A 27,360-nucleotide genomic window follows, 5' to 3' on the forward strand; every position below is an offset into this window, starting at 1 on the left:
CTATTTAACCTCAAAAACAAACACCCGTTGATCACTTAACACAATTTTAGACGTGAAAGCAATGGATTACAAATACTCTACTCACTATACTGTAATTCAGTTGCTTTTCTGGGTACTTGTACTTTTTAAAATATATTCCTAAATCAGTCATTTTACTTGTACTTAAGTACTTTTAAAAGAATTAAAGTAATTTGTTACATTTTCTACACCCAACCCAACTGAGTAAATTACAAGTTTTGTTTTAAAATGATCAATGGACATTGTGAAACTACAAAAACAAGACAATCGAATGCATCACATTATAGCCGACCAACCAGATTAAACGTAATGTACCGCGCCAAAACAGCACTTTTCTTTTTTGTTTGTTTTAGAGTTCATAAATGTAATCTTTTTTTATTTTGAATTGACCTAACTGGTGTTATCATATTTTAAAAACAATTGTACATTTTGACAAACCTTTTATTTTATACAAAAGCCTTTGTGGAAAATAAATTAGGTTCTAATTGTGCAAGATTTGGTCTCTTCCTTTTTAAGTTTATACATGAGATGTTTACTGTTCGCAAGGGAACCGTGGCTAGATTTATTACCAAAAATAACTGTGGCGGGTGAAAGTAACTAGTAACTTTTACTTTGAGTACCATTTAATTGAGCTACTTTCTACTTGTACTTGAGTATTTTATGTATGACTTACTTGTACTTATACTTGAGTACAATTTCAATTAAGTAACGGTACTTACGCTTGACTAGGATACATCAGTACTCTTTACACCGCTGCACAATTTACGTACTATGGAAAACAACACCTATTAGGGCTGCACCAATGCGTTTGTTCATGCTACCGCTCCCCTGGGTTGTGTAGCATCTCTGTGTATTTGTGTATCTGTCAGAGCCAATGAGGAAACTGTCCCACTGTGCTGACAGCACTGAAAATCAATGGATTTCACAAAAGGGATGCTTGAGAAAACGTGTTCGGGAAAAGAAACTCAGCAGCACAAAGAAAGTGAACCTGAAAGGAGGCGCTGGGGTGACAGGTCGAACAGGCGGTAAAAAGGTTGCATCACTCGGGTGTGACTCACAGAGAGAGCACAGATTTTACTCCACAAAAGGCTGGGTTTAAAAAAAAAAACGCTGCATACAAAATGCCAGAGGTGTAAAGAGTACTGATATATCCTACTCAAGTAGAAGTACTATTACTTGATTGAAATTGTACTCAAGTATAAGTAAGTCATACATAAAATACTCAAGTATAAGTAAAAAGCAGCTCAAATAAATCATACTCAAAGTAAAAGTTACTACTTACTTTCACCCTCGCGTTTCATTTTTGTAATAAATCTAGCCACGGTTCCCTTTGCATACAGTAAACATCTCATATATAAACTTAAAAAGGAAGAGATGAAATCTTACACAATTGGATCATAATTTATTTTCCACAAAGGCATCTGTATAAAACGATAGGTTTGTCAAAATGTACATTTTTTTTTTTTTTTTTTTTAATAAAATAACAGATAAATTAAATTGAAAATAAATTAATTCTCAGGCTCTAAATATTACTACTACTGAGATTATAACCCTAACATAATCCAATAAACAAAAAAAAAAAAAAAACAAAAAAACACGTCGGTTTAATTTGAAAACAAAAACAAACAAAATTGAATAATTTTTTTTTAGCCAAAGGTCATTTTCCGGTAGTGCGCATGTGCGCGCATGCTCTTATATGTGCATATACAATCTCAGTGCGATGCGCACTCAGTACATGACACCGGCATTCAATGCTGTTTTGGCTTAATCTGTTTAATCTGGTTGGTCGGCTATGATGTGATGCATTTGATTGTTGTCTGGTCATTTCATTTTTTTGTAGTTTCATAATGACCATCGATCATTTTAAAACAAAAAATATAATTTAATCAATCATGGTTGGGTGAAGAAATGTAACAAATGACTATTTCTTTTAAAACGTACTTAAATGCAAGTAAAATGACTGATTTAGAAATACAGTATACTCAAATACCTACAAAAGCAAGTCAATAAGAGTAAAGTGAGTACATGTAATCCATTACTTTCACCTCTGCAAAATGCTACATTCAAGTAGGAGTGAAAACACTGCAGCTGCATCCAGAAGCTTCAGGATAATCTATTCACTCCACTACGGAGCAGCACAGCAATGAATGACAGATCACAACCTTTTATATCAGCAGGGGGACACTGACAACCTGATGACCCTGTCCTCAGGTTGTCAGTCTCCCCCTATACGCCAACTATACGCCATGTCATACCCATCCATACATGAAAAAAGAGTGCGGGACAGGCCGACGTGTGGCTTTGAATTTAAAAAGCCGAGCCAAAGCATCATCATCGTCATTGACACAGGCCTGTTTGCTTGTGACTGAGCCTGTGAGTGACTGGCAGGGGATGCTGGGTAAATGTCAGCTGTCACATGCACACCACAGTTACCCTGCAGGGTTTGTTGGTGTTGACTGCATGGCACTTCACTGCCTCCTCACTAACAAAGGACACAATAATAAGGACAAAGTAGTAACACCCACCACTGTAGATGTTTTTTCTTGACCTTTTGCCTGAAATGAAATCAATACAGCCCACATAGATGTCTGTCAGCCAAAGCCTTTATATACAGTATATGGGTACGGCTGAATTCTGGTGGTTTGACCTTTAAGAATACTTGAAATACCAGTTTACACTAAAGTGGTCAACTTTAAAATCTATTTGTCAAACCTCATATGGAGTCGCCTGAAAAACAAAACAAAATACAAACTTAGGTAAAAACAGATAAAAATTATATTTTTAAAATGTTTTGAATTATTATCATTTTTCAAATACACATCACACACAATAAATATCAAACAACTGTATCCTATACTAAAAACGTTCTCAAATATATATCTAGTTTGAATAAAATGCAGAATAAAAATATCTAAGGTGGTGCACTATTCCTGGCTACTCCGTATTTGTAACACATCTTATCTATAAAGCAAGGAATCTCTGTCTGTGTGTGTGTGTGTGTGTGTCTGTTCCTCAAACATCTCTGCGAATCAGGCTCAGATTGACCTGAGACTTTCAACATGGCTGCTGCTTGGTTTGAGAGTGCGAAACGTTGGATTTGTTTGGACTGCAATGATACCGTTTATAAATTGTAAATTATTTCATAAAAATCTCTTAAATGCAGCTTTGCAGAATTGCTCAATGTTGACAGGTAGTCATGGTAACTAAGGATAACTTAAAAGCTGTGTCGAATCTACAAAAGTGACTGCACAAAGGGCTTTTAAAAATGACTAAAATGGGTCTCATATTTAAAAAAAAAAAAAAAAAAAAAGAACACCCCGTAAATATTGACCAGCAGGTGTCCTCAGTGAGCAATGTTTTTAACTAAGGTGAGTAATAATAATAATAAAAAAAAATAAAAAAAATAGGCTTTCACTATATATATGTAGCCTATATTATAGTGCTAAATATGCTGGACAGTTCATTTAGTCGACTAGCTACATGCACGCACGCACACCCGCGTACACTTTTCGATAATTCAAGAAAAAAAAAAATGTCTTTGGGGTCGTCGGACATTTGTCTCCTCTAAATAGTTCATATTCTTAACACTGTATTTGTACAATATTACAGAATTAGTCCTTTTGACCTTATAGAAAAATAAAAAGTGATAGAGTCAAAGTGATGCAGTCAAATTGATCTAGTCAACGGTGCATGAGCGAGTCACCAATTCACAAAGTTAATGGTTTTTGTTAAGTCATTGGGAAATGGTCCAATGCCGGACTTTGAATGCCAGCAATTTCAGCAGCATGTTACTCTATTGTCCTGTCTAAAAACCACTGCAAGAGAAGTACTTAAAAGCAGCCTCTGTATACAAACAAGACGAATAGAGACGTATAAGGAAAATATGGTGGATATAAGCCCATTCATTGTAGCTGTAAAGGTGGGACAATATATTGCAATATTAAAGCATCACAAGATGTGTCGTCAAGGGCACGAGTGCTATTCTTTGGGTCTTTTTTCCTTTCCAAAACTATTGTATCATTATATCAAGCTCAATATCGTGTATCATGTTGTAAACTCAGTATTGTCTAGGGATGTCCCGATAGAACTTTTTCAATCCCGATACAATATCGATATTGCAGCCTTGCATATTGGCTGATACCAATATCGATACGATACGATACGATATCAGCACGAATCATACATACTTTTATTACTTATTTTGTAGTGTGGAGTGTAAGAAAAGGCTTGATCAAGTGATGTTACTCAAACAGAGAACAATAGTCAACAACAGTCGGTATAAGAAAAACTGACCCATTTATTATTAACCAATTAGTTACATGAATTTCAACCTTCAACATAATATCTACAGAATAAATATAATATATATATCGGAGATTTTAGACGCAGTCCGAAAAAACTCTGATATTAATTTTCTGGGTGATATCGGACCCAGAAAACTTTACCAGCAAACTGATTCCTTCCTTCTTCTTTCAAATGAAGAAACTGACGTGAGGAAATTAACCCTGGTATATTTAAAAATGATTGAACTGGGATGGTTTAAATGTGCCTTAAGTACTGTAGGTGATTAGGGCTAACACTATAAAAGAGCGCTCATGTTAAAAGCTACAGTATAGTGTAAGCAAAGTTTGTTTACTATCTCCCTACTGACTTCCACTTAAGTGAGTCAAAGACAAAAGGTATTTGAAAGAGCTTCTTTAACTGTAAGAATCTGAATATCATTAACGCATTCAAAACACAAAACCAGCTAATTTCTTTCATTTTAGATGAATGGAACTTTTACTAAATCCATAATATGCTCCATCTACTCTGAATGCCTTTAGAATCCAACCAACACGCCTTTTTTGCACAAAGGCACGTGCATCACTCTATCACTACCCTCCCACCTTGAGACGCACAAAACGACTCATTCCCAGCGTCTCAGCCTTGGCTCACTGATCACATGCAACACGCCTGTGATGACACAAAACCCCCAGAACAATATTCTCCTTCTGTACGCCGTGCTTTTATCTCGCTGCACACTCGGCTTCAGAGCATGAGCGGAAACTGTGCTGCTTCTCATCTCTGCACTAGAACAGAGAGAGGTTGATATAGTATAGACAGCTCGGAGGATAGGAGCGAGAAAGGTGAAGCAAAGGTTAATAGATTTATAAAGCTAGCCAATGCTAAAAAAGGAAAACAGCAGCTCATTTTAGGATGTTTAAGATGTTTTATGATAAAATAGTGTAAAGGTTTTCTGTTAAAACACACACACTTATCTCGACTGTTCAGTTTGTTTAAGTATTTTTGAGCGAAGCTGGTTTGAAAAATTAAGAGAAATGCAAAACAAATAATTTTAGATGTAATTAATGTAGATATATACAGTATATAGAGGCCAATAATAAATTATAAAGATTGAAATAACTGAATTATTTAGATTCAGAAATGTTACTATTATCCTTGAGGTCAATTTGACCCCATTTGATGTTTATCATTCAAAAAATAATAATAAATGTTATCTTAATATTTCAAGACTTTCCCTAAATTGCTGGGTACAATTGATTAAGCATAAAATTATCATGATGATATTTTTCCCATGTGCTGAACATATATTGCACACATTCGTCTTCCTCTGGGGTCAATTTGACCCCACGCTGTTTTAGCTGTGTAAAAAATATAATTCATTCGTTGAGAGTCATGAGTGTGCACCCTTTGGAAGCAACATTTTCAAGATACACTCACTCTAAAACTGAAAGTTTGACCTGATGGTGGCGCTAGAGAACAGGTCATGGTTTCATTATCAAGGGATTATTTATGTATTTAATAAATAAACAAAGTGCCTGACACAAAAACTTGGTCAACAATTACCTGGAGGCAAATATCCCTGGGGTCAGATTGACCCCAAAGGTAAAATAAGTTATATTTGAAGATAATAGGAGGATTAACGGAATTTTTATTTCTTTTTTTTAAATGCATTCTATGCATGTATTCTATACAAGCTACCAGCAGGAAGCTTTTCCCACTCAATGTTCTTGAAGCCAAAATACGCGCTAAGCCAGAGTCCGCGCAGTAGGGTCCGGTGGGAGGAGCCCTGGTAACACGCTCCGCCCATTTAGCATACTGCCCGATGACTACGCAGCCAAGCTACGTCAAGAACATAAGTATCTTTCCCACTGGAAACTCTACCAACGACTTGTTCAGATCATAGATCATAATTGAATGATCCGAACTAAATAAAGATTAGTATAAGCTGTAGAGAGAACGATGTCTCCGTGACGTCTGCCCAATGAGCAAACACTCTCCATAATACGTCTCGCCAATGCAACTTTATTCATCGTGCCGACGTCGGCCAGATGTACTGTATGTGTGCTATCAGGGACATATCTTTAATCCTCAACTTTCATGAAGCGTCATTCACACTAACAGGATCACATTGAGTGTCTCATCTCCAGTACATTTAGCACTAAACGTACTCTTCAGCTCAGTTTGAATACATTTCTATTGTAAAAACACTGATAGCTGAACAGACATATATCACACATCTTAATGAGTGCTGAGCTTCACAATGAGTACAGTGAATGTAAGACTTTAAAACAAATAGTGTGGCACTTAATCGATATATATATGGTATATAGTTGTAAAAAAAAAAAAAAAAAACTTTTTCATTCAAGTAGGATTCTAATATCTCGCTTCACACTCTAGTACAGTGGTCCCCAACCACTGTCCGTTTACTATTTTATGAAGAAAAAAAAAATAATAAAGGGAAAAAATATGTTTCATTTTTATTTATGTTCTGGTAATTTTATTTTGAAATGTCACATCCACTCTTGCACTCACATCTTCTTTACTTGATTGCATTTGTGGCATCAGAACCATTGAAGTGTAACGAATGGATAAAAAGTTGAACACAGAGAGACAGACGAAAATATTAGAATCATTTAAATATAAATTAAAATACAGGACAAATACTGGTGTCACTCAACTCTAGAGAAATACTGATGTACAGTAAGCCTTGTCCACTCCTTGTTTTTGTTTGGTAGTGCAAACATGCACAACTGTAGCTATAAAAACAACCGTTTAAAAAAAAAAAATCTCTAAAAAACCCATGCCAACCTTATGCTCACTATCTATAAATAAAATCAGCCATTTTGGCTCTGCAAGCCTCGTGGGAAGTGAGAAAAAACAGTCTGCAACTCACGGGAGAATCTTGTACAAACAGCAAGCTTTTTCACACTTGACTGTAAACACAGGGCTCGGCTCGAAACCAGACTTTTACAACAATGGAAAATCAATGAAGTTGCCTAGGTAGGAGCTGCAGAAAGGACGGGAATCAGCCAATGATTTGAGGCAGGAGAGTAAAAGGAGGAGCAAAAGCTGGGAAAAGTCAAACCATAAATTTGCATGAATTTGTCTAATATTTGACATTTTCCTCTCGTTGATTAAAAAAGGTGTAAGAAAAGAGTATTTGCACATTTTGCCAAATAGAGATTACAAGCACAAGTTAAAAATTAACCAATATTGAACCCAAACATCACAGGTTGTTCTTCTTGACAACACTCACTGAATCTGACCTAGTTTTAGAAAGACCCCTCTTTGTCCGTCTATGTTATCTACCTACACATACACATACACCTTTCCATCAGAAACAGCATTAACTACAAATATGACCTAAAAACTTTGAAATATCCTTATTAGAAGATCTATGCCTAACAAAATGCATTATTTTGCACCATATTCCTTTTATTAACTAAAAATTGGAGGACTTTACCGTTTCAGAGTCTGTGCACCATCATTGATGACGCCAATCGCCCCTTTCAGTCCATTGAGTTCTATAGGAGCTGAAGCATTCAGGATCATTTAGCAGCTTTTTCAGTCAAAATGACTGCTGCTTTGGGTTGCTCTGAAAATCAGCACAAGTTAAAGAAGTTGATGTAAACCTCTTTGTAAACAGCAGAGTTGGAACTGTTCACAGATTTTTTAGGTTCACGGATTTTGTTTATCAAATTTTGGTAAACAAAAGACGTTTTACGTCAACTATAGAACTCAATGGGCTGAAAGGGGCGATTGGCGTCATCGACGACGTCATTTCAACATGGCGGCACACAGGGTAAATTACTCCCAGTATTAAAAGTTAATAAAACGAATATGGTTTTGCTAAGCATAGATCTTCTAATAAGGACATTTCAAAGGTTTTAGGTTACATTTGTAAAAACAGTGGTGGATCCCTTTAGCCTTTAGCTGGACTATTCATTTTAGCTCAACATCCACCAAGAGATTCAGTTTAACTTTTCTTTTCTGTGAATTTCTGATTTGCTCAGAAATCTCAATCAAGTCCAACACATCGACAATAATGAAAACATACTCACCTGCTGCCCAATGAGAAAAATCTGCAATTGAATAAACAAGTCTCCTTGGTGGCTATAGGAAGATTCTGATTCCAACACTTCAAAAATGCTCAGCAAAATGTGTATCAGCTTTTGTGGACACGCTTTAAACTGCTTATATCATCTTGTTTTAAAATGTTATACTTGTGTGCCGGATTCATTTTTCTGTTTAAACCACTGTAGCCAGAGAACCTGATGTTTCAATGGCTGTGAAGCAGTTTCACAAGATCTCGAGGCGATCAAAGCTTTGGTTTTAATGTTTGGTAAAATTGTATTTTACCGAACATAACTTTGGGTTTGATTTTCTATAAATTCAAAACACCTGATCTGTGTTGTTGACACTGACAGTATCTCCTTGTTTTCTGATGACTGGACATTATAGAACCTCTATTACGGCTCATTAAAGGCAGACTTCAGGATGCCATGTGCTTCCCTGCGTGAGTCGGCCTATATTTGGTATTTAGACTTTCCGGCTCAGCAAAATCACGCCCCTGATCACATGGATGTGAACCCATGAGGGGCAGGAATTTCAGGAATGTTTAATAATATCCACAAATGAATGTTTTTAAGGACTCACAATCATCATGAAACCTGAAGGTGGAACTTAGATAAATACATACACTTTGATGTTAGGGTTTTGAAAAAAGAAAAGCAAAGTGTGATGAACTACATAAGAGGTCAAGGTAATCTTAGCTAGCATGCAGTTTATATAAAAATCATAAATTAAATCAGATGGCACGACACCTGCTCCACACTTCACGTTTTGGACTAAGGACTATTCTAGAGGAGTTTGCATGTTCTCCTGATAACTGCATAGCTTGTGACTTTGCCAGACTGGTATCCTATTCTCATACCAAACGTACGTCGGCATTGGCTCCAAGCAGTTAAAAAACATCACTAACACCCACCACACACCTCAGACAGTACTCGTTGACTAAAGAAAAAAAAAAAAAAAACAATGATACACAATTTAGAAAATCGATCTAAAGAAGAGAAATATCCTGACACAACTTTTTTTCACTAGCGACTAATGAATCAAACATCAACGACTCCCTGTTTCTGTTACTGTGAAATAACCATGGAACTAAACATAACAACCTTAACCTGTCACTGTGAATGTTCATGGACATAATATTTTCATTTAAATGTTCACCTGCACTACTCATCAATGCACTACTGCACTATTATCTTATTATTATTATTGTATTTTTATTTCATTTCATTATTATTATTATTACTATTATTATTATTATTATCTTGTTATTTTATTTAGTTTGCACATATTAGTCTAACAACTCTTTATATTTATGTTATACTTCTTTTTTCTTTATTCTAGTTGATTGTTTTTATTTAATGTTTACACTATCAGAGAGAGCACAGTTCACCAAGACAAATTCCTCGTGTGTATAACATACATTACTTGGTCAATAAAGTTGATTCTGATTCTGAAAAGGTTGAAATTGCAGCTTGAAAGTTTGCTTTCTTCTCCGCCGTAAACATGCCGTTTGTTGACATTTTGTGCATTGCATTGTGGGAAGTGAAGTACCGTAAACGAATGCGTAGGAGTGTTTTTATTTAATTTTTAACCTGATTTCCTGTTTTTCTAAACCAGACAAGGAGGACAGTGATTTTCATGACACCATTTTTGTTCTAGTTTGTTGCCGGTGTTCTTCGTGATATCAGAATGAAAGAAAAACACTTCTATGCATCCGTCTCCGCGAGGCCACATGCAATAATTAATATGTGTTTACAGTGGAGATGAAAACAAAGTTTCAATCAACAAATTTGGCATTTTTCCTTTCTTTTCTGTGGAAATAATGTTTGATTAATTCATCAATGAGGAATACAGTAGGATTATAATAATAAAAATGATCTGGCTCGCAGCTTACACAAAAAATCCAATAAAAAGTTATAGTAATTTTAAAGTGCAAAATAATAATAAAAGTTTACTTCAGTTAGTTTTGTTGTTGTTAGTGCCATATCATTATTATGTCATAGTATTTTTATGTTTAAATATTAATATGTTTGAAATAGGTATATGTGAAATAGTTTTAAAGGTAATATTGTTTAAATATTGATTTATGTTGACGTTTTTATATGATCAGAGTTTCTGTGCTCCATTGGTTTTGACTTGCTGCTGTAAACCTGGTTTTCTACCGTAAAGTGTGGGTTAGTGTCGAAAAGTGAAGGAAAACACAGGCTGGTGAAGCCCATGCGGTCAAAGGACAGCAGTTTTACTTTTATTTTAGTTTTTCTATTTTTTGTGGATTAAAGAGACAGATTGATTCATCCTACGCTTGACTCTTTTTTCTTCATTTTTTATTGGATTATGTTTGGAACAGACGAGTCAGAAAACTTCATGTCCTGCAAGGAAGTGGTAAAACTTCGTTTTTGTGTGTTGCCACTACAGTTGTTATCAGACCAGTAACCAATATCAACATTAAAAACAACCAAACATGGAAGCTGAGCACATTTAACAGTCAAAGCCAATGACCTATTTTGCAGATACTGAACCTGCCCTGGGTGCCTTGCCTTTTAATTCACCTGAGATTGTCCCAGAATAGAAGGTAGATAGATTGCATGCTCACTAAAATGTCCCACCAGGTACGACTAAGCTGAGCCTAGCTTATCAAATACGTAGCCAAGAGCATATTTTAATTGCTTTTAAGTGTATCACCCGTTTCTTTTACTACTAACTGTGCATAAGCCACATCTGCGCCTTCAGCTGGAGCTGCAGCGCTGTGTGAGAAGCAGCTGAGACAGAGAATGATGACAACCAGCTCCTTTGTTTTCTTTTACTCAATTACAGAGCTAATAGGAGTCTGGTAGCCGACCATGACAACCCATCGTGCACTAGTGGGCTGTTTCAAGTGTCAACTGTAAAACTGCAGACCAAAAATCCTCCTATATTACACACTCTGCATCTCTGAACTGACTTTTTTTTTTTTGCACAACAGTTAAAAAAAAGAAGTAAAGCATAACAAGGTGGATAATAATTCACTGACAAAATGTTATCTTCCTCTTTGGTATGAATGCATCAGTGGAAAACTATTCCGGGCACACCAGGCAATAAACAGGACATGCAGGTATTCAAGGTCAACATGTCAAAATGTTCTGAAACTAATTCCAACAGAATGTCCTAATAAGTGCTCTCTTCATTCTGCCATTCCCATCATCACCGACGATTAGTACCAATCTAATGTTTGTGCCAACGCTGAAGGTTTTCTCATCATTAGAAATGCCATGAATGGATAACAGGTGCAAGCAGAATCAGTCCTGGCTGACTATGAAAGCATCTTAAAATGATGATTTACAGGGTACAGAAAGTTCTGGAGAAGATGACGAAGAGAAATCCCTCAGCAAGGCTTTTGTGCGGAGTTAATTCATGCATAAATAAAAAATACTTAAGTGCATCCTCATGCAGTCGCTGCTGTGACCCAGTGAATCTGACTTTATCTGAAACCAACAAAAGTACAACGGTAAACTAATTTCATGGCTTGGTGATTTCACAGTTATCGCTTTTATCGGGGAACTAATGAGAAAAACTACACTTAGATTTCATCTACACGATCTGCTCTAAATGAAACTGATTTAGTTTGTAACAGTAATGTCTCACTAAGAAGAAACAGGAATGCATTTCATCTTATAGCTTGTAAATGGATGATTGTGCATTGTCTTTACATTTAAAAACGGGTAACGTTTGACAAATCTTATCGTCACCAAGGAGGAAATGTTTGTTTGTTTGTTTGTTTGTTGGTTGGTCTGTTAGCAAGATTCTGTCAAAAGTACTTAAAGCTGCAGTGTGTAGAATCATGAGACCTGTATAGAAACAACCATGGTCCTCAATTATCTCCTGTCTCAAAACCTATCGTCCTTTACCTGTTTCATCGCAAACGCACACAACTGTGGAGCTTTTTGCAACTTTTTTAGAGACTAAGAGGTCCAGGGTCTACTCAGAACACTTTGAATACTAATATGCTCAAAGACGCAAAAAAAAAAAAACGTACACACGGCAGCTTAAATGGATTTTGACAAAATCTCGACCTTACGCCATAGAAGATTCAAATACATTTTGGAGGGGATTCAAATCAATATACAGATTCTGGATCAGCTTTCAAAAATCCATATCTCTCATTTTTAGGGAAATTTCAAAGATCCATATCTCAGTTCGTAATTGATCGATATTCATGAAATTTGACTTTGTTATGTCTAATTGATTCTTCAATTACCTCACTCAGGGCCCGTCCACATAGAGACGGGTTTTAATGTAAACGGTCAAGTTTGCCTTGCGTCCACATGGCAACGATGATTTGGGAGCCGAATACGAAAACTTCTGAAAAGGAATAAAGTCTGTGAATGTCACCCGCTGGGACGCCGTGCGGACGGCGTATACGCATACTCTGCAAACGATGACGCCATAGCCCAACCTCTCTCTTAGCCTACATGTGTGACCGCCCACAACAACAACAGTAATAACAGCAACAAAGCAGCAGCTCTACCTGGTCATTGGTCCACAAGAAAATCTCTTGTCATGTTTTTGCCTCCATCTTTTTCCTCTTGTCTTTTGTATGTCCTGTTTTTTCTTCACAAAAGTCCATCCTTGGGTGTCTTCTTCTTCTTCTTCTTCTTCTTTTTCTTCTTCCTCTTCTTCTTCTTCTGTATTTACAGCAGAGTTGGTTCCACAAGGTGTATCACTGCCCTCCACTGGTCTTTATTTTAACAGATTAAAAGCCTTAAAAATCATCTGGTGGTTCTCATTACGACCAAATAAAGAAAAAATAGAAAAAACCTCAACCTCTAATCCACACATGCTTGCAAATAAATGCTGCCTTTTGTTCAGCGTCTTCTTCCCTGTTTCGATGTATTTCTGTGGCAGCGTTACAGCGCCACATAGAGGCCTGCTATGTTTACTACAGCGTTTTCCGCATTTTCGTGTGGACGCACACATAATTATAAGTTTTAGGGGAGAGCGTTTTCGTTTTGTCATCGTGTGGACGGGGCCTCAGTTTCATCCAGATGGGATCTGGACATCTGAACCTACTCTATCATTATCAATGTGGGTAAAACATTTCTTCCAAGCCTTTAAAGTGTGAATGATCATGGTACCATGATCAGAATCACTGATCCAGATAACTACCAATATCATGCAAAGAGGATATTTACCGCTGGGCAGAGGTTTGCGCTCTCTGAGTGCTCTTGTTAGTGAATTAAATAGAAAGATGAGGCTGTTATCAACTTAAAAGCATGATTCTCATGTTAATTTATTCATTCATACTTTGCATTTAATGCTGTAACCTGTAACCGGAGGAGATGCAGCAGCCTATCAAAACTGACATGGAGGGTGACACCCTCAATGTGATGCCAGTCTATCAGAAGAAAGGCAAATATAATCACACGGCACAAAGTAATCAGGACCACAAGAAAAAGATGCTTAGCAATGGTTAGTCCTGCTAACTACCACGGTTAGTCCTGCTAACTACCACGGGATCAGCGCGACACAAGATTGAAGTCTTTACAACACACATCAGAGTAGTTAACGTGTGTAGAAATCTGCTGAGAATTCTACCCAAAGCAAATCATCCACACATGCACTGTGTGGTATACACCCCACGGATGTCAGTCTCTGGGTCAAAGGGATAAATCTGAACTCGGTTATTATAATTGTGTTACCCAGTCTGTCTCCTTTTCTCAGGATTTGGTGCATTAGTGAAATTAAATGTTGAGTGCACCTGTCAGATTAAAGTATTGAAGGTATTTCATTCCATTACTTGTTGACTGAAACTGTTAAATTTAATCGCCGTCACTTTCTGTGAAAATAGATTGAATTGAGGCAAGGGATCTTTTCTTTACTGGCAATGAAAGAGGCTTTTCTACCCATTGCTGCTGCTGCTTTTATATTCAGTCAAAGAATAAATATGAAATATTAACAGCGCTGTTTCCACAGCACCGTGCATTGTGTGCGAGGGGATTTGTGCGTGTGTGCATCTTTGTGTATTTGTGTACAAGATGCACAAAAGCAGATGGAAAGAGAACATCTCTCCCCATGATGTGGAGCTTTGATTATTGCTTTCCAGTGTTAGATTAATATTCAGTATTTGGTTCTCGGAGGACTTTACATGTCAGCTTCAATTTGTGTTATCGTAATACTTTTAAGTGAGACAATGGCTCACTGACATATTTATAGATAAACCTAAAAAAATGGTAGTGAAAAAAAAAAAAGAAAAATCCTAAATCTTATGAATTCGTGTTCCGTTCGTTCTTTGGTTATTCTGTTTTAAAATCAAATTAAAATAACAAATTAACAGTGTGGTTATTTATTTGACTAAATTAAAACCAAAACAGAAATACAGAAAAATAAAAAAAACATACAAGCAGCGTTTTTCTGTTTTAAAATTCAATCATGTTCTGAATATTTGGATATTTGCAGGGAAACTAGGAAGTTTTAAGCTCACCACACAGAGAACACCCACAGACTGGGGTGGATTTTTACTCCTGGACAAAAAAGGAGCAATGCATAAGTCACATTACTGATTAACAGGTGATTAATACATAAATAAATGTAAAAAAAAATGGATGTTTTACGAAAAGCATGCACATGATATGTGATTAAAGGAACCAGAAGTGTAACGAACCTAGTGGTGCTCCTTGTTTCTTGTGATCAACTTCTGTGAGTGTTGACAGCTGCCATTAGTGGCGAGTGGTACTATAACGTGCCAAATAAATATTTTTACTGCCCTGAAAAAAGCTATAATTGTATTTGCAAAAGTGTCAAATCAAAGAAGTTCGAACATCTATTGTTCCTCACATCAGCCTCACAGTCGATAGTCACCACAGTGTATTTGAATACTATCTGGACTCTAACAATGCAAAGCAAAACTTCAAATGTGAGCAGCTTTTTACGAGCCGTTACATCCACAGACTGCATGAAAACAGGAGCAGAACCAGAAATCTGCTGAAATAAATCCTAAACAGTCCTATTGTGTGCGGAGACATGGTCCAGGACTTGTGGAGGGAAAACCAGGTGCAGAGGACTTCTAATTTTAAATATCCAAATATCTCACAAACAAAACACAGAAAAACGCTGCTTATCTAGTTTTTGATTTTTCTGTATTTCTGTTACGGTTTTGAGTAAGTACAACAAAATAACCATATTTGTTATTTTGATTTGGTTTCAAAACGAAATCTCCAAAGAACAACCGATGCACAGATCTTATGATTAATATAAGAAACTGAAACGCTGGTTGGTTCTACAAATGGTGTTTACTTTCCACTGTGGGAGTTCAGTTTAAAATGACACGCAGAAGAAACCTTCATAGTGAAAGTTTCCTATTTTATTCCTCCACCCTGGAGCAGGCCTGGTGTGGAGATAGAGTCATCAAACTCCCAGTGAGGCATGCTCCATCTAAACACCACAACACACACAGTGCTGTTGCTACGGTAGCCAGTTGAAAGTGGTTTCTAGCGGCGATTCCCTCAGGAGGTTTTGGCGGTTTGCTTCTCTGATGTTTCTCCTGTCATCATCTTCATCACCAGAGACAACATCGGCACTGCTCTTAAATGCACTCATATGCAACAGATCTAGCAGGAAAAATAGCACCAAGATGTGCACGAAATAATAAAAAAAAAAAAAAACAGGCAGGGAAGAAAAGAAAAACATCCTGCTAGTAGGGAATAATGATGCTGAAAGAGACACAGTGTGTAACAATGAGGTCCATTAGTGTTGCACAGCAGCTTTAGTGGTGATTAAAGAGCAAAAAGAAAGGCAGTTAAAGTTTGATCTTTATCGAGGATGCCAAACCTACATGCTAGCAAACAACATGCATGTTTGCATGTGCTAGCATTGTGTTTTTGTGGTTTTCATCTGCTGGAATCCACATTTTGCAGCCATGGATGGCATGGTGTGCTGCTTCAGCTGACATTTTGGATAAACGCTGCATAAACATAGAACAGCATTCACAAAGGAATAATCTCTCAATAATTCTGACTTAATCTTTCTATGCCCACAATTTCATTGCTTTGCTAAGTACAGTTCAAGAGCAAACACTCTTTAAACAATCACAGTCAAAAACTAATCCGGACCCAGGTGGGGGGGGGATTGCTGCCAATTTTCACACTCCTTCACTTTTTTTTTCATTCAGGGACCTTCACCATAACCCTGTCAATAAAAGGAAAAGCTGGTGAAAAAACAACAACACTGCAGTCTTCCTCAGCTGGTTCTTATTTAGAAGGCATCATTATGTGACCTCCTCCCGCTCTGCCATTGTTCTGAGCTAGATGGTGAACATGAAGCACACACTGCTCACATTTCACAGCCAACAGTGATACCCAGCATCAACATGCGGCATTAGCCACCCAGGATCAATTAAAACCCAGTTAACAGGAGGCATATGGAGCTAAATCCAAGCTGCACTACTGTCCAAATCCAGTTGGGATCATTAGTAATCATTTCACAGAGCCTGAGGCGAAACTGTGTCCATACATTCACAGACACGGCAATAAATCACAGTGCATACCCAGCGGGCTTTAATCAATCCCTGCACCCATGACTCTGTCCCGTTCAATGGGTGAAAATACACATCAATCAATCCCATGCTCCTCTGCTCTAATTGCTTAATTCTCTTGTTTGTAGAGTCTCCTGAGAATCGTCTGGAGGTACATCAGAGTAATGGAATAGGTCTGTGCATGGAGACTGAATCATTGATTGCTTATAATATACAGAACAGATGATTATATCAATGCTTTTTAGACAATTCTTTATCATTTTATTTCTATGTTGTATAGAAATGGGCTATAATACTGGAGGCACATCTGAGGCCACCCATATTAAGGGCAGAGTAATGGAATAGGTCTGTGCATGGAGACGGAATCATCATTGTTTACAATAATAATAATAATAATAATATTTTTTTTTTATTATTTTTTTTAGAAAATTCTTTTTTTCATTTTATTGTTATGTTGCATATAGAAATGGGCTATAAGTTACACATCAATGATTTTGAAAAGTTAAATTGTTTGGGATTCTAATATATGCACCTATGACCTATATTGCACTTTAATTTAATTTCTGTCATTTTATTCAGACATGTGTGCACTCAGCGTATGATAAAGTTTGTGTAACGCTGAGCTCAAATCAAAGTGTGTAGTAAATAAAATAAAAAAGAACAATGATAGTATGCTGAGTGAGTGTCTTTTCGTCCCATCGGCGCGTCATTATTTACCGCATTAGCGCACATGCACTTCTCCATCCACACTTACATCTCTGAAGCGATTCCAGTGCTTGATCTTGCGGCTATACTGTGAAATGGTGGACAGCCAGTGCTCGTCCTCCATGAAATTCCCCGTTTTCTTCGCCTCCTTGGCGTCCTTCACCTCGGTCTGCAGGGCGACAACGGTCCCCGTCAGCACGGCCAGAGGCACCAGGAGCCTCAGCGCGTCCCTCATTTCCACCATCATAGCAGGAAAAAGCACAGCACAGAATAACAGCTCCAACACTAGAGGTGTTCTCTGTGGGAGAGGAAGAGGAGGAGGAGGAAGATGATGTTGAGGCTGGATCGAAACTACCACCTGATTAGCTGAGAGGATGCTGAGAGAGAGAGAGAGAGAGAGAGATTTTTGGTTGGTCCAGCCTCCTCCTCCTCCTCCTCCTCCTCTTCCTCCCACAGGACACTATGAACATACCACTGATTTATTTGAACCCATATTTGTGTTTACAAGCAGAAAATTCATCTTTCATGTGACTCTACCCAATTATTTTATTGCATATGTGGAAAAGGTTGTTAATAGGGGTGTGCATTTTCCATGAATCTGACAATACGGATGCGGTATGACTCACGATTCGCATGTTACGATACGATATATCCCGATGCTTAACAATACAATATACATTCTGATAGCAATAGTTACAAATTCCACCTTTACAAATACAAAATAGTATGAAATTATGGAGGTAGATTTGTCTTTATTATTATAAAAAAATGTAAAAAATAAAAAAATACTTCAATCAAAAAAAACCAAAAAAAAAAAAAAAAACCTTTTCAACCAAAAAAGTTTACTTCAATCAAAAATAAATATTTTCCATCAAAGACAAAAAGTTTGAAACCCAAATAATTGCATTTTTTTGTTTTTTTTTAATGAAGTCATCTTTTTTTTGTATTTGGACCATATCATGGGTAGTACATCTGTGTCTTTATTATTCAATAAAAAAATAAATTGTTTCAATCAAAAAAAAAAAAACCTCAAAATTCAAAGAAAAAATTTTTAAACATAATTTTTAGGGGCTCAAATTTTTTATTCATTTCCAAGTAAGTAATGATCTTCATAATGCTAATTCACATATCGAAAATGCACTTTTGGGTCATTTTCGGTGGCCGAAATTTCGGTACATCAGTACAATTTATGTCATTATCTTTCAAGAACAAGTAAATGGTAAATACCTGTAATTCAAGTACCAATATAAAAAAAAATAAGTGGTATGTTTATCAAACTATCAAAATAAATTTTTCAAAAAAGTTTAAAATTAGCTTCTGCAAGATTCTGATTGTTTTAAATTCTCTAAAAATGTTTTTAGCACATTCAACTTCCAAGCTAAAATACATTGAGAAGTGAAATAGTTTAACAAGGTCTGATGTGATTCACTGACACATATAGTGACCATGTGTTTACGTGCTATGCCTATGTTAGCGACTAGGCTCCCACAGTGGGGTACACAAATTGTCATGGGGGGTACATGAATAAAAAAAAATTTTAAAAAACAGTGTGACAACAAAATGACATCCTAAATGCCCATATAAATATTAATTTAAAAAGGTCATACCCAGAGTACGTATATAATGTATATAATTATGTCCAGAGTTAAAGTCAAAGCATGGTTTTTGTGGTCTTTTTTTTTTTTTTTTTCATCGTATTGTTATCATGAACCCATTATCGTATATTGTATCGTCCCAACCCTAGTGTATAGCCTATGTTTGGGCTTTTATTGTGAAATGAGTTGGTTCAGCTTGTGTAGCTTTTGACATTTAAGAAGAGTTAAACTAAAATAAATGAATTTATTTAACTGCAATGACAAAATATGCATTGCTGTCTTAAAAAGATTGCACTTCTTGTAGTGTTGACCTTCAACAGCATGTGCAGACAAAGTAGAAAAAAAATCATTAAAAGAGGAAGACTGGTGGTATAACTGATGGTATAACTTAACATAGCCTCAAATCAAATGAAGAGGCTTTGTTCAGTTATATTAGTAAGTTATATACAGTATTACCAAAAAGTGTTGTCTTATCCATTGAACACAGAAAGTTACACACATAATCAGGGGGTAATGATTCTGGAATTGAATAAAGTTTAGATTTTAGTAGAAAAAAAGTGAAAAAGCAGTAGCATCACTGGGAAATTAAAATTTGAAAATGTGAAGCACTGATCATATCTTAAATTAAACATATTATAATTAGATGAATAATTTTTGAAACTGAACAATCTGCACATAGCTGATGAGAGACATGACTTTTAAAATCACGCCAAATCAGGGCACTCAGCCAACCTCAGTTTTTGTTTTTTTTTACAGCAACCTCTAAATGCAACACAGCATAATGAGCATTATTAATTATATCTGGGCCACTCCTGCAACCAAAGGCTTAATCAATGGGCACCTGTCTGATGCAGTCTATAAAAAAAGAACTTCATTGACTCACAAATGAGTTATTGTCTACTGCAGTGCAGTAAGCCTATTATAATTACAGCTTTTATTTTGACTGCAATGTGTCCACCCAGTGCATAAACAGATGATAAACTGAGCCAACTGAACCATTGCCTCACTGTAGCAAGAAAGCCACTGTTAGATCAGGCTTTTAAAAAATGGAAAAGGAAGTTAGTAGTTTAAAGACTTGATGGATTGCACATTTGCAGTAAAGCTGCTGAAAACAAAATTACCTTTTGTGATTTGCTAATAATAACTAATATCCCATAATGAACAGATATTGAGTATCCTTGAGTATTTTACATTATTTAAGGAATATTAGGCACAAAGACAATCAAGTTATTCTGCTTAGATTAGAGGTTCTCAACCTTTTCAGCCCACGACCCACAAAATAAAGGTGCCAGAAACCGGGGACCCCCACTGTGCCTGAAGGTGGTTGAACACAGACATTAACATTGAAGAACAGTCATGTGGAGACGGGGCCATCTATAAGGGAGCATAAAGGGGAGAGCTTTTTGGGGCCCATCCATAAAATCAGCAAAATGATGATCCATTGTTCCATGAATCTGTGATAACCACATTCATTTATTTATCTGAAAAATATCCACTGTTATCCAGGAAGTTTATTATTATTTGTGCCATATCATATAGTCATCTTAAAGATGTAAATCCTTGTTTTAATCAGAAACAAAATTTATTAAAATGTGACCAAAAATGGTGGAAAAGGTGGTGAAATGGGGTTTTAAAAAAGTAGCAAATTAGAGTGGCCAGAAAAAGTAGTAGAGAGGGTTCAAAGTGTCAATATTGACTTAAAAGTGGCAGAAATGTGGATAATTTAGGAGGAACAATTAGTTTCCTCTGGCAATTAATGGGCATGACAAATCGTGAATGAGATATCCTGTATTAATCCCACAAAAGGAAAATTTGCATTTCAGTTACATCCCTTCCAAAAGCATGAAAAGACAATCACATATAATATGGTAGGACAGGAGCGGGAGAACTGTGGGTCGCCACAAGGGCGACGCCCCGTAGGGTACGCTCAAAGGAGCCATTTTGCCTCATCTCGCCTGGATTAAAGTCCTTCTGGACTCTCAATGAAGACAATACAGTGTATAAAATTCTATACAGTTAAAATAGTAACAAATAATCTTATGAGTTAATGGCCTTGAAGGGCTACAAAAAATAACTTGAATTTGATAACACATGATCATGTGATGTCACATGCTAATTGCTAATTTCTTGCAACATATCAGCATGCATATTAAGCCAGCATGTTGTCAATTAAATACATTTTTCCCCACATACATAAAGTCTCTATTTTCTTCCAGAATAGTCATTTTGTTAGTTTAGTTATCTTACTAGGGATTTAAAATGTAAGGTTAGCCACAGGTGCAAGGAAATTTGATGGCCTGTAGAGGTTGTAGGAGGTGAAGTAAGAAGTTGGCAGAGTTATTGCACAATGTGATTTATTTTTAGGTTTACCAATTATCAGAATGTTATTTGAAGTTAATGCCATTAATCATCAATTCCCTTTGGAAGAAATAATTAATTACTTTAATATTTTTTTTAAAGCTACAAGGAGCCATTGCCACAATGAGGCTCCAGAGCCGTGTGTTGCAGACCCCTGTCTTAGATGAAAAGTGGAAAAACAGGAGGACTTGTAGGGTGGAAGATTGCAGCCGGCCGCTGGGGGGCGTGTGCGTGTAGCGCCCCTCCTGTAGCCACTGAGTGGGAGGGAGAGAGGATGGGCGTTGCAACATGATCCGTTGGCTTCATTCAGGTTTAGCCAAGGCGCAGATGACGTGAAACGACCTTGTTTAGATCTAAGTTCAGAAACAAAGTTCCAGGTGGTGTGGTGGTGAGAGGAGGAGGAAGAGGGGGACGGAGCGTCAGTCGACACATCATCATGGTCAATAGATGAACCGGTCTTGAACAGCTGGCTGTGTGGAGCCAAATGTAGATAAGGAATTTGTTTTCAGCCGGCTGAACAATTTTCCATGCAGCCTACAGTTCATCTCTCAGCAGTAATCTAATATGGTGGCCTTATCTTGAAAGCTGAGCATTCAACTTCTCCAAGTTAGATCTAGGCAATTGCCTAGGTCTTCCTATAGCCAGAAACGCTTATGGATTTCATTTAGTGTGCGTTACGTTGGCCTAGAAGCTAGCTTCAAACTTCCTCAGAGGTAAACAATCAAGAGACATATACCAGAAAGAGAAATGTTGAACTGAAGTATTTTAAGTTTGTTAGCAGCAATTGGAACATTCAGCAACAATGAACACATGATATACAGTATAAGATATATATAAAGACTATACAGAGAAAGCTTTCTAAAACATCTGAAGTGTTAAAAAAACAACAACAATGGCACAGACTAAAATTGTGCGAATCTGTTTGAATTGTTGTTCATTAGGATTTGCTGACACAGATTTGCCGATTGTGTGTCATGATGCATGTCTAGGAAAGAGATCAATGATTGCATGTCCATGCTGCCGGTCGGATTGTATCTGCCTGCTGCAGTCTGATCTCCAGAGAGAGGCGCACGCTCAAAGACAGCTTGTAATTGAAATACTGGATTAGCTGATGCCATCTTTATCTCACCCTGATTGGAGAGTCTTGGAGCCCCTTTTAATAATAGCAGAAAGAAAACAAGTCATGGTCTAATCTGGGGAGAAGACAATCACGCACAGACAGAGAAACAGGAGGTGGCTCATGACAGGGTTGGGGTCAACATTTAGATAAAAAGTGGGACAACAGCACCATTAGATCTATGGCTCGTGTTTTCTTTAAATTGGAATTAAATTGAATGGGATTTATTACCATTGTTGGTATTTTGCTTTTTATTCTTGTATATCTTAAAGGTATAGAAGAGGATTTTCCCGAAGTTTAGAAAAGAAACACCCTCTCCACTTTTTGAAAAAATGCACATGCGCAACACTCAATGTGTGCGAGAGAACTTGTCAACAGAGCTGTGCACGAGCCCAGTTTTCCTCGTGCACAGCTCTGTTTACAAGCATCGGCATCGCTCATACAAGCTTACTTTCCAAAAGAAGATTTGCACCCGGTGGGAACGGCAAGCTTCAATGAATGGCTGAAACCGTAGCTCACGAGACACATAAACACTTGAAAGTGCGCATGCACAGCAAGCAAAAACTATCTAGAATGATTGACAATTAGGAGGACCAATAATCTTGATGATTCACCAGGAATTTGAAGCCAAAATAACATCCTCCACAATACCTTTAAGTTACTGATTTTTAGTTAGTCAGTTTTTTTGGGTATTTCTAGAAGTCCAAACAGACAAAAAATGGGGGTGGGATTAAATAAGTTTTTCTTCTTCCCACTCCCTTTTGAGCAGACATATTATTGCAATTATAAGTGTCCATGAATCTTATCTATTATTTTGAAAATCTCTGATAGTTTTTCTCTGTTGGAATTTCCATGTACACAAAGAGTTTTTTGTTCCTTTTGTTTTCTTTTCCTTGCTCAAAAAAAAAACAAATAAATGACCATATTTTTTCAATTACAATTACAATTACAATTATTATTATTACGTCATAACTGTAAGAAATTATCAATTACACATTTACAATTATAACTAGAACTGCCAGCAAATATGCCAAGCTTTTGCGGAGCCCAAGGCATTACGAAACAAAGGATGACGGGCTTCAGGTGATTCAGTGCTATTCAGGGAATCTGTGGATATTTGGGAAGTCTGGAGATTGTATGTGCAAAGTTTGGTGCTTAAACACTAGTAGTTCGAAAAAGTAAGTGTTTGATGTGTAGTGACTTACAAAGAGAAATATGTTGTGGGAGTGGGCGTGGCTTGTCAGAAGATGCAACTCTATTTAGGGAACATGTGGTTAGAAAATTTACGAAGATGTGATTAAAAAATGTGAAAGTATCAGGCCAAAATGCGTTTGCACCCATTATGGCGCCACCTAGTAGCGCACTTTTAGGTATGGGTGATCTGTGTGCTCTTCTATATGTACCCTGTAAATTTCACAGCCATCAACATAATACTTGAGCTGAAATAAATGTTTGTTTTTCATGTTGTAATAAGCCACACCCACTTTGACCAATCGTGATTAACTTCGAGGTATTGCCTCAGGAGCGACCCAAGGTCATACCCACCAAATTTGGTAAAAATCGGTCTTGCCATTTCAGAGATATACATTTCCCATATTTGCAGTGCCCTCTAGTGGCCAACATTATTCAAATTTGGCGCATACCCCCACAGTCACATGCCAACCAAGGAACTCAACAAGATTTGGTGTTGTTAGCAGTTATTTTGACCGAGATATCTAACAGTTCACATTTTTATAGCTAGTTTCGAAAACTTTACTCGTTAATAATTTGCGCATATTTTGACCCAATAAAATTATTTACTCAACTTTAGATCAGGTCCAACTGAAGACTCTACGTGCCAAGTTTCACGCTGATTGGACAAGAGTTCGAAAAAGTATGTTTTCCAGTTTTCGCAATTTTGCAGCAAAACAATTAAGGCGGAAATGGGCGTGGCCCTGCCCAGGCGATTCAGTGCTATTCAGGAAATCTGTGGATATGAGGTTTTTGAATGTGTGACATACGGTGTGGAAGTTATAGACCAAAATGCATTGAGCTTTGTTACAGCGCCACCTGTTGGTGGACACGTGAGTTTTTGCGTCCAAGGTAAGCTGAATTGCACCGCCCTCCCTTGCACGGTATAGCCTGCAGCACCACTTTTACCAAGGGAAAAATAAAAGGTAAGCACGACAACGACGATAACGGCGACAACTATGAAAATCAGAACAATTACAATAGTGTTCCCAGCTTGGCCCCCTAATTACATCACAACTGTAATGAATTATCAATTACACAATTACAATTATAATTGACCCCAACCCTGGCTCACGCTGATCATACACATAGACGTAAGACAGTGTCAGGAAACAACCAATGCTTTAAAAAGCACGACCAGGTTGGCTCGCTATTCAAATCTGCAGACTCGGGTTGGAAATTAAAAATTAATATGTGCAAACACTATAGTTAAAAATGGGCTGTACACACTTTGGGAATTTATTCACACAGTGACCCATTTTAGGAAGCAGCTCAGCTGTAATCATCATTGATATTAAAACCCCATTGAGTGCAATTCATCAGTTAAAGTTGGGTGGGGGTAAAAACACCTTCCTGGATGTAAACTATAGCTTGGTGATGTGACAGACACTTGAGTAGAGAGAGGAAGGAGATACATGACAGGGTAACAATGATCGTCTCGTTTGTTGGAGACAGTAGAAGAAAAAAAAAGAGTGTGTGAGGAGTCTGAGAGTCAGAGCACCAGAGGGAGTTTCAGGTAATCTTACAAAAGCACTGTGAAAGCACTCCTCTACCATCCGTCGGCTTCAGTGCTTGTGATTCAAAGGAAGAGATTTTGAACATGGCGGCAGTGATGACTGCAGGATGGAGAAGATTAGAGGATCAGATGATGTTCACTAACAACAACAAAAACATGGTGGCTGCTCTCATCAGCAAAGCGACGCCCTGAAACACTCACAGCAGCACATTTTTCAGAAAATCTACAAAGAGAAATCTTCAACGTGTTCTTTGAAGCTCAGGGGTCACCAACCTTTCTGAAACTGTGAGCTACTTCATAGGTACTGCATAGTCCGAAGGGCTACCAGTTAGAAAAAGAGATTCTTAAATACTACATTTCCACTTTAATTAGAGTCTAAGATAATAAGGAAGGCTTGCAGACATTTAAAAAAGGTTGGAAATGTTTAAGTTCCAACATGCAACACTTTATTTCTCCTCCTAATTTATGTTGTTGTTTAATTCTCTGCATTTCATAGAAAATCCCAAAGTGGCTATTTTACTAGCGACTAACAAACAAATTTTACTCATCGCAAAGTCCACCTTGCGTTTTTTAAATATATATCTGATCTATATCATATTATATACAGTATGACATACCACAACCCATACACGTAATCTGCAGCATTTAAAAATATTTGTCACAATGTTTCCGTGAAAATAAACATTTAAAGAATTCTAAAACTATATCATGAACAACAGTATTTAACTTTACTAAGTACTAACTAACATCTGTCATACGTATTTATCTTTGTGAGTTTAAATCCTGGAAAGTAAATCAGATTTTAGATGGGGCTCATTATAGACTAGAGCTCCTCTAGATTAAATATAGTCTTAAACATAATACGTAAATTAAATTTTGCTTAGTATTGTATTACCGTTTACATTTATGCTCTTAAAATGTTATATTAACCAGATATCTGAGTAATGACTATTCAGAAAGAATTGAAAAATAAAACAAAACAAAAAACACAGCAGTCATGAAAAAATGAGTAAATTCTATCCCACCAGTATTTATTTTGATCATTTTAATCATAGTCTTTTGACTATAATGCAACTTAGTTTTAGTCAGTTATAGAACTTGTTCCCAACCCTTTTTGGATCATGACCCCATTTTAATATCACACATTTCTGCCGACCCCAATGACATTTCTTTTATTCCTAAAATTAGCTTCTGATCATGTTTTATATACTGTTTTACAAATAGCAGGATTAGTACGCAAAGACATTTTTATACTGTATTTTATTTTAACTACATTTTTATTTGAGAAAGTCAAAGTTTAGAATAGTTGTACAAGATTGTGTGTTGTGTTTTAATTTGAAAAAGAACAATAGATTTAAATATATATTTTCAATCAGTAGGTTCATTTTCTTTTATCAATTATTCGACGTTTCAGGTGAGCCCAAGGTTGAAAAATACTGAGGTATAGCCTAGTTTTAGTCAATTAGATGACATTAAGATTTTATTTGACTAAATCTGTAACAGATATAGTCAATTAATATATAAAACATGAGTTTATGCATTTTTAAATATTTAATTACCATTGATCAACCTGATATTGGATTATATTAATATTTATAAATGTACACAGACAGACTTGATTTAATCAATGCGTAAGATCACATCTCATGGGTTATGATTGGATTTCGTCCCTTGTGACAAAATTAAAGTTTCATTGTTATTAGTGAATGAAAAATATCAATATGTTTTTATTCAGTTTTTATAAACATGTATTTTTTTTTTTTATTATTATTATTAGTCATGGTCTCATTATTGTCAATGAAAACTATAACAAACATTTTTAGTCAAAATTGTTTTACAGTGTATCCCATTACTATAATAATGATGTACAGAATAAACTAATTAATCAAGACTTAACAACATGGTCATCAAGGAACTAAAACTACAAATCCCTGTGGAGAAAATATGTGCGAGCTGC

The 27,360-nt window shown here is 36.6% G+C and overlaps 1 protein-coding gene across 2 annotated transcripts in view; it reads right to left on the minus strand.

Moving 5' to 3' along the window:
• spock2 (SPARC (osteonectin), cwcv and kazal like domains proteoglycan 2) overlaps positions 1 to 17,963 on the minus strand; it is a 45,152-nt gene extending 27,189 nt beyond the window's left edge. For both annotated transcript variants that reach the window (XM_028469554.1, XM_028469553.1), the window contains exon 1: positions 17,637 to 17,963. In XM_028469554.1, the coding sequence (XP_028325355.1) occupies positions 17,637 to 17,834 (198 nt within the window). In that variant the 5' untranslated portion in view covers positions 17,835 to 17,963. The remainder of the gene's footprint in view (positions 1 to 17,636) is intronic.
• Positions 17,964 to 27,360: the final 9,397 nt, after the last annotated feature.

Source organism: Gouania willdenowi, chromosome 15, assembly GCF_900634775.1.
Source record: "Gouania willdenowi chromosome 15, fGouWil2.1, whole genome shotgun sequence".
In the NCBI taxonomy this organism is placed as follows: Eukaryota; Metazoa; Chordata; class Actinopteri; order Blenniiformes; family Gobiesocidae; genus Gouania; species Gouania willdenowi.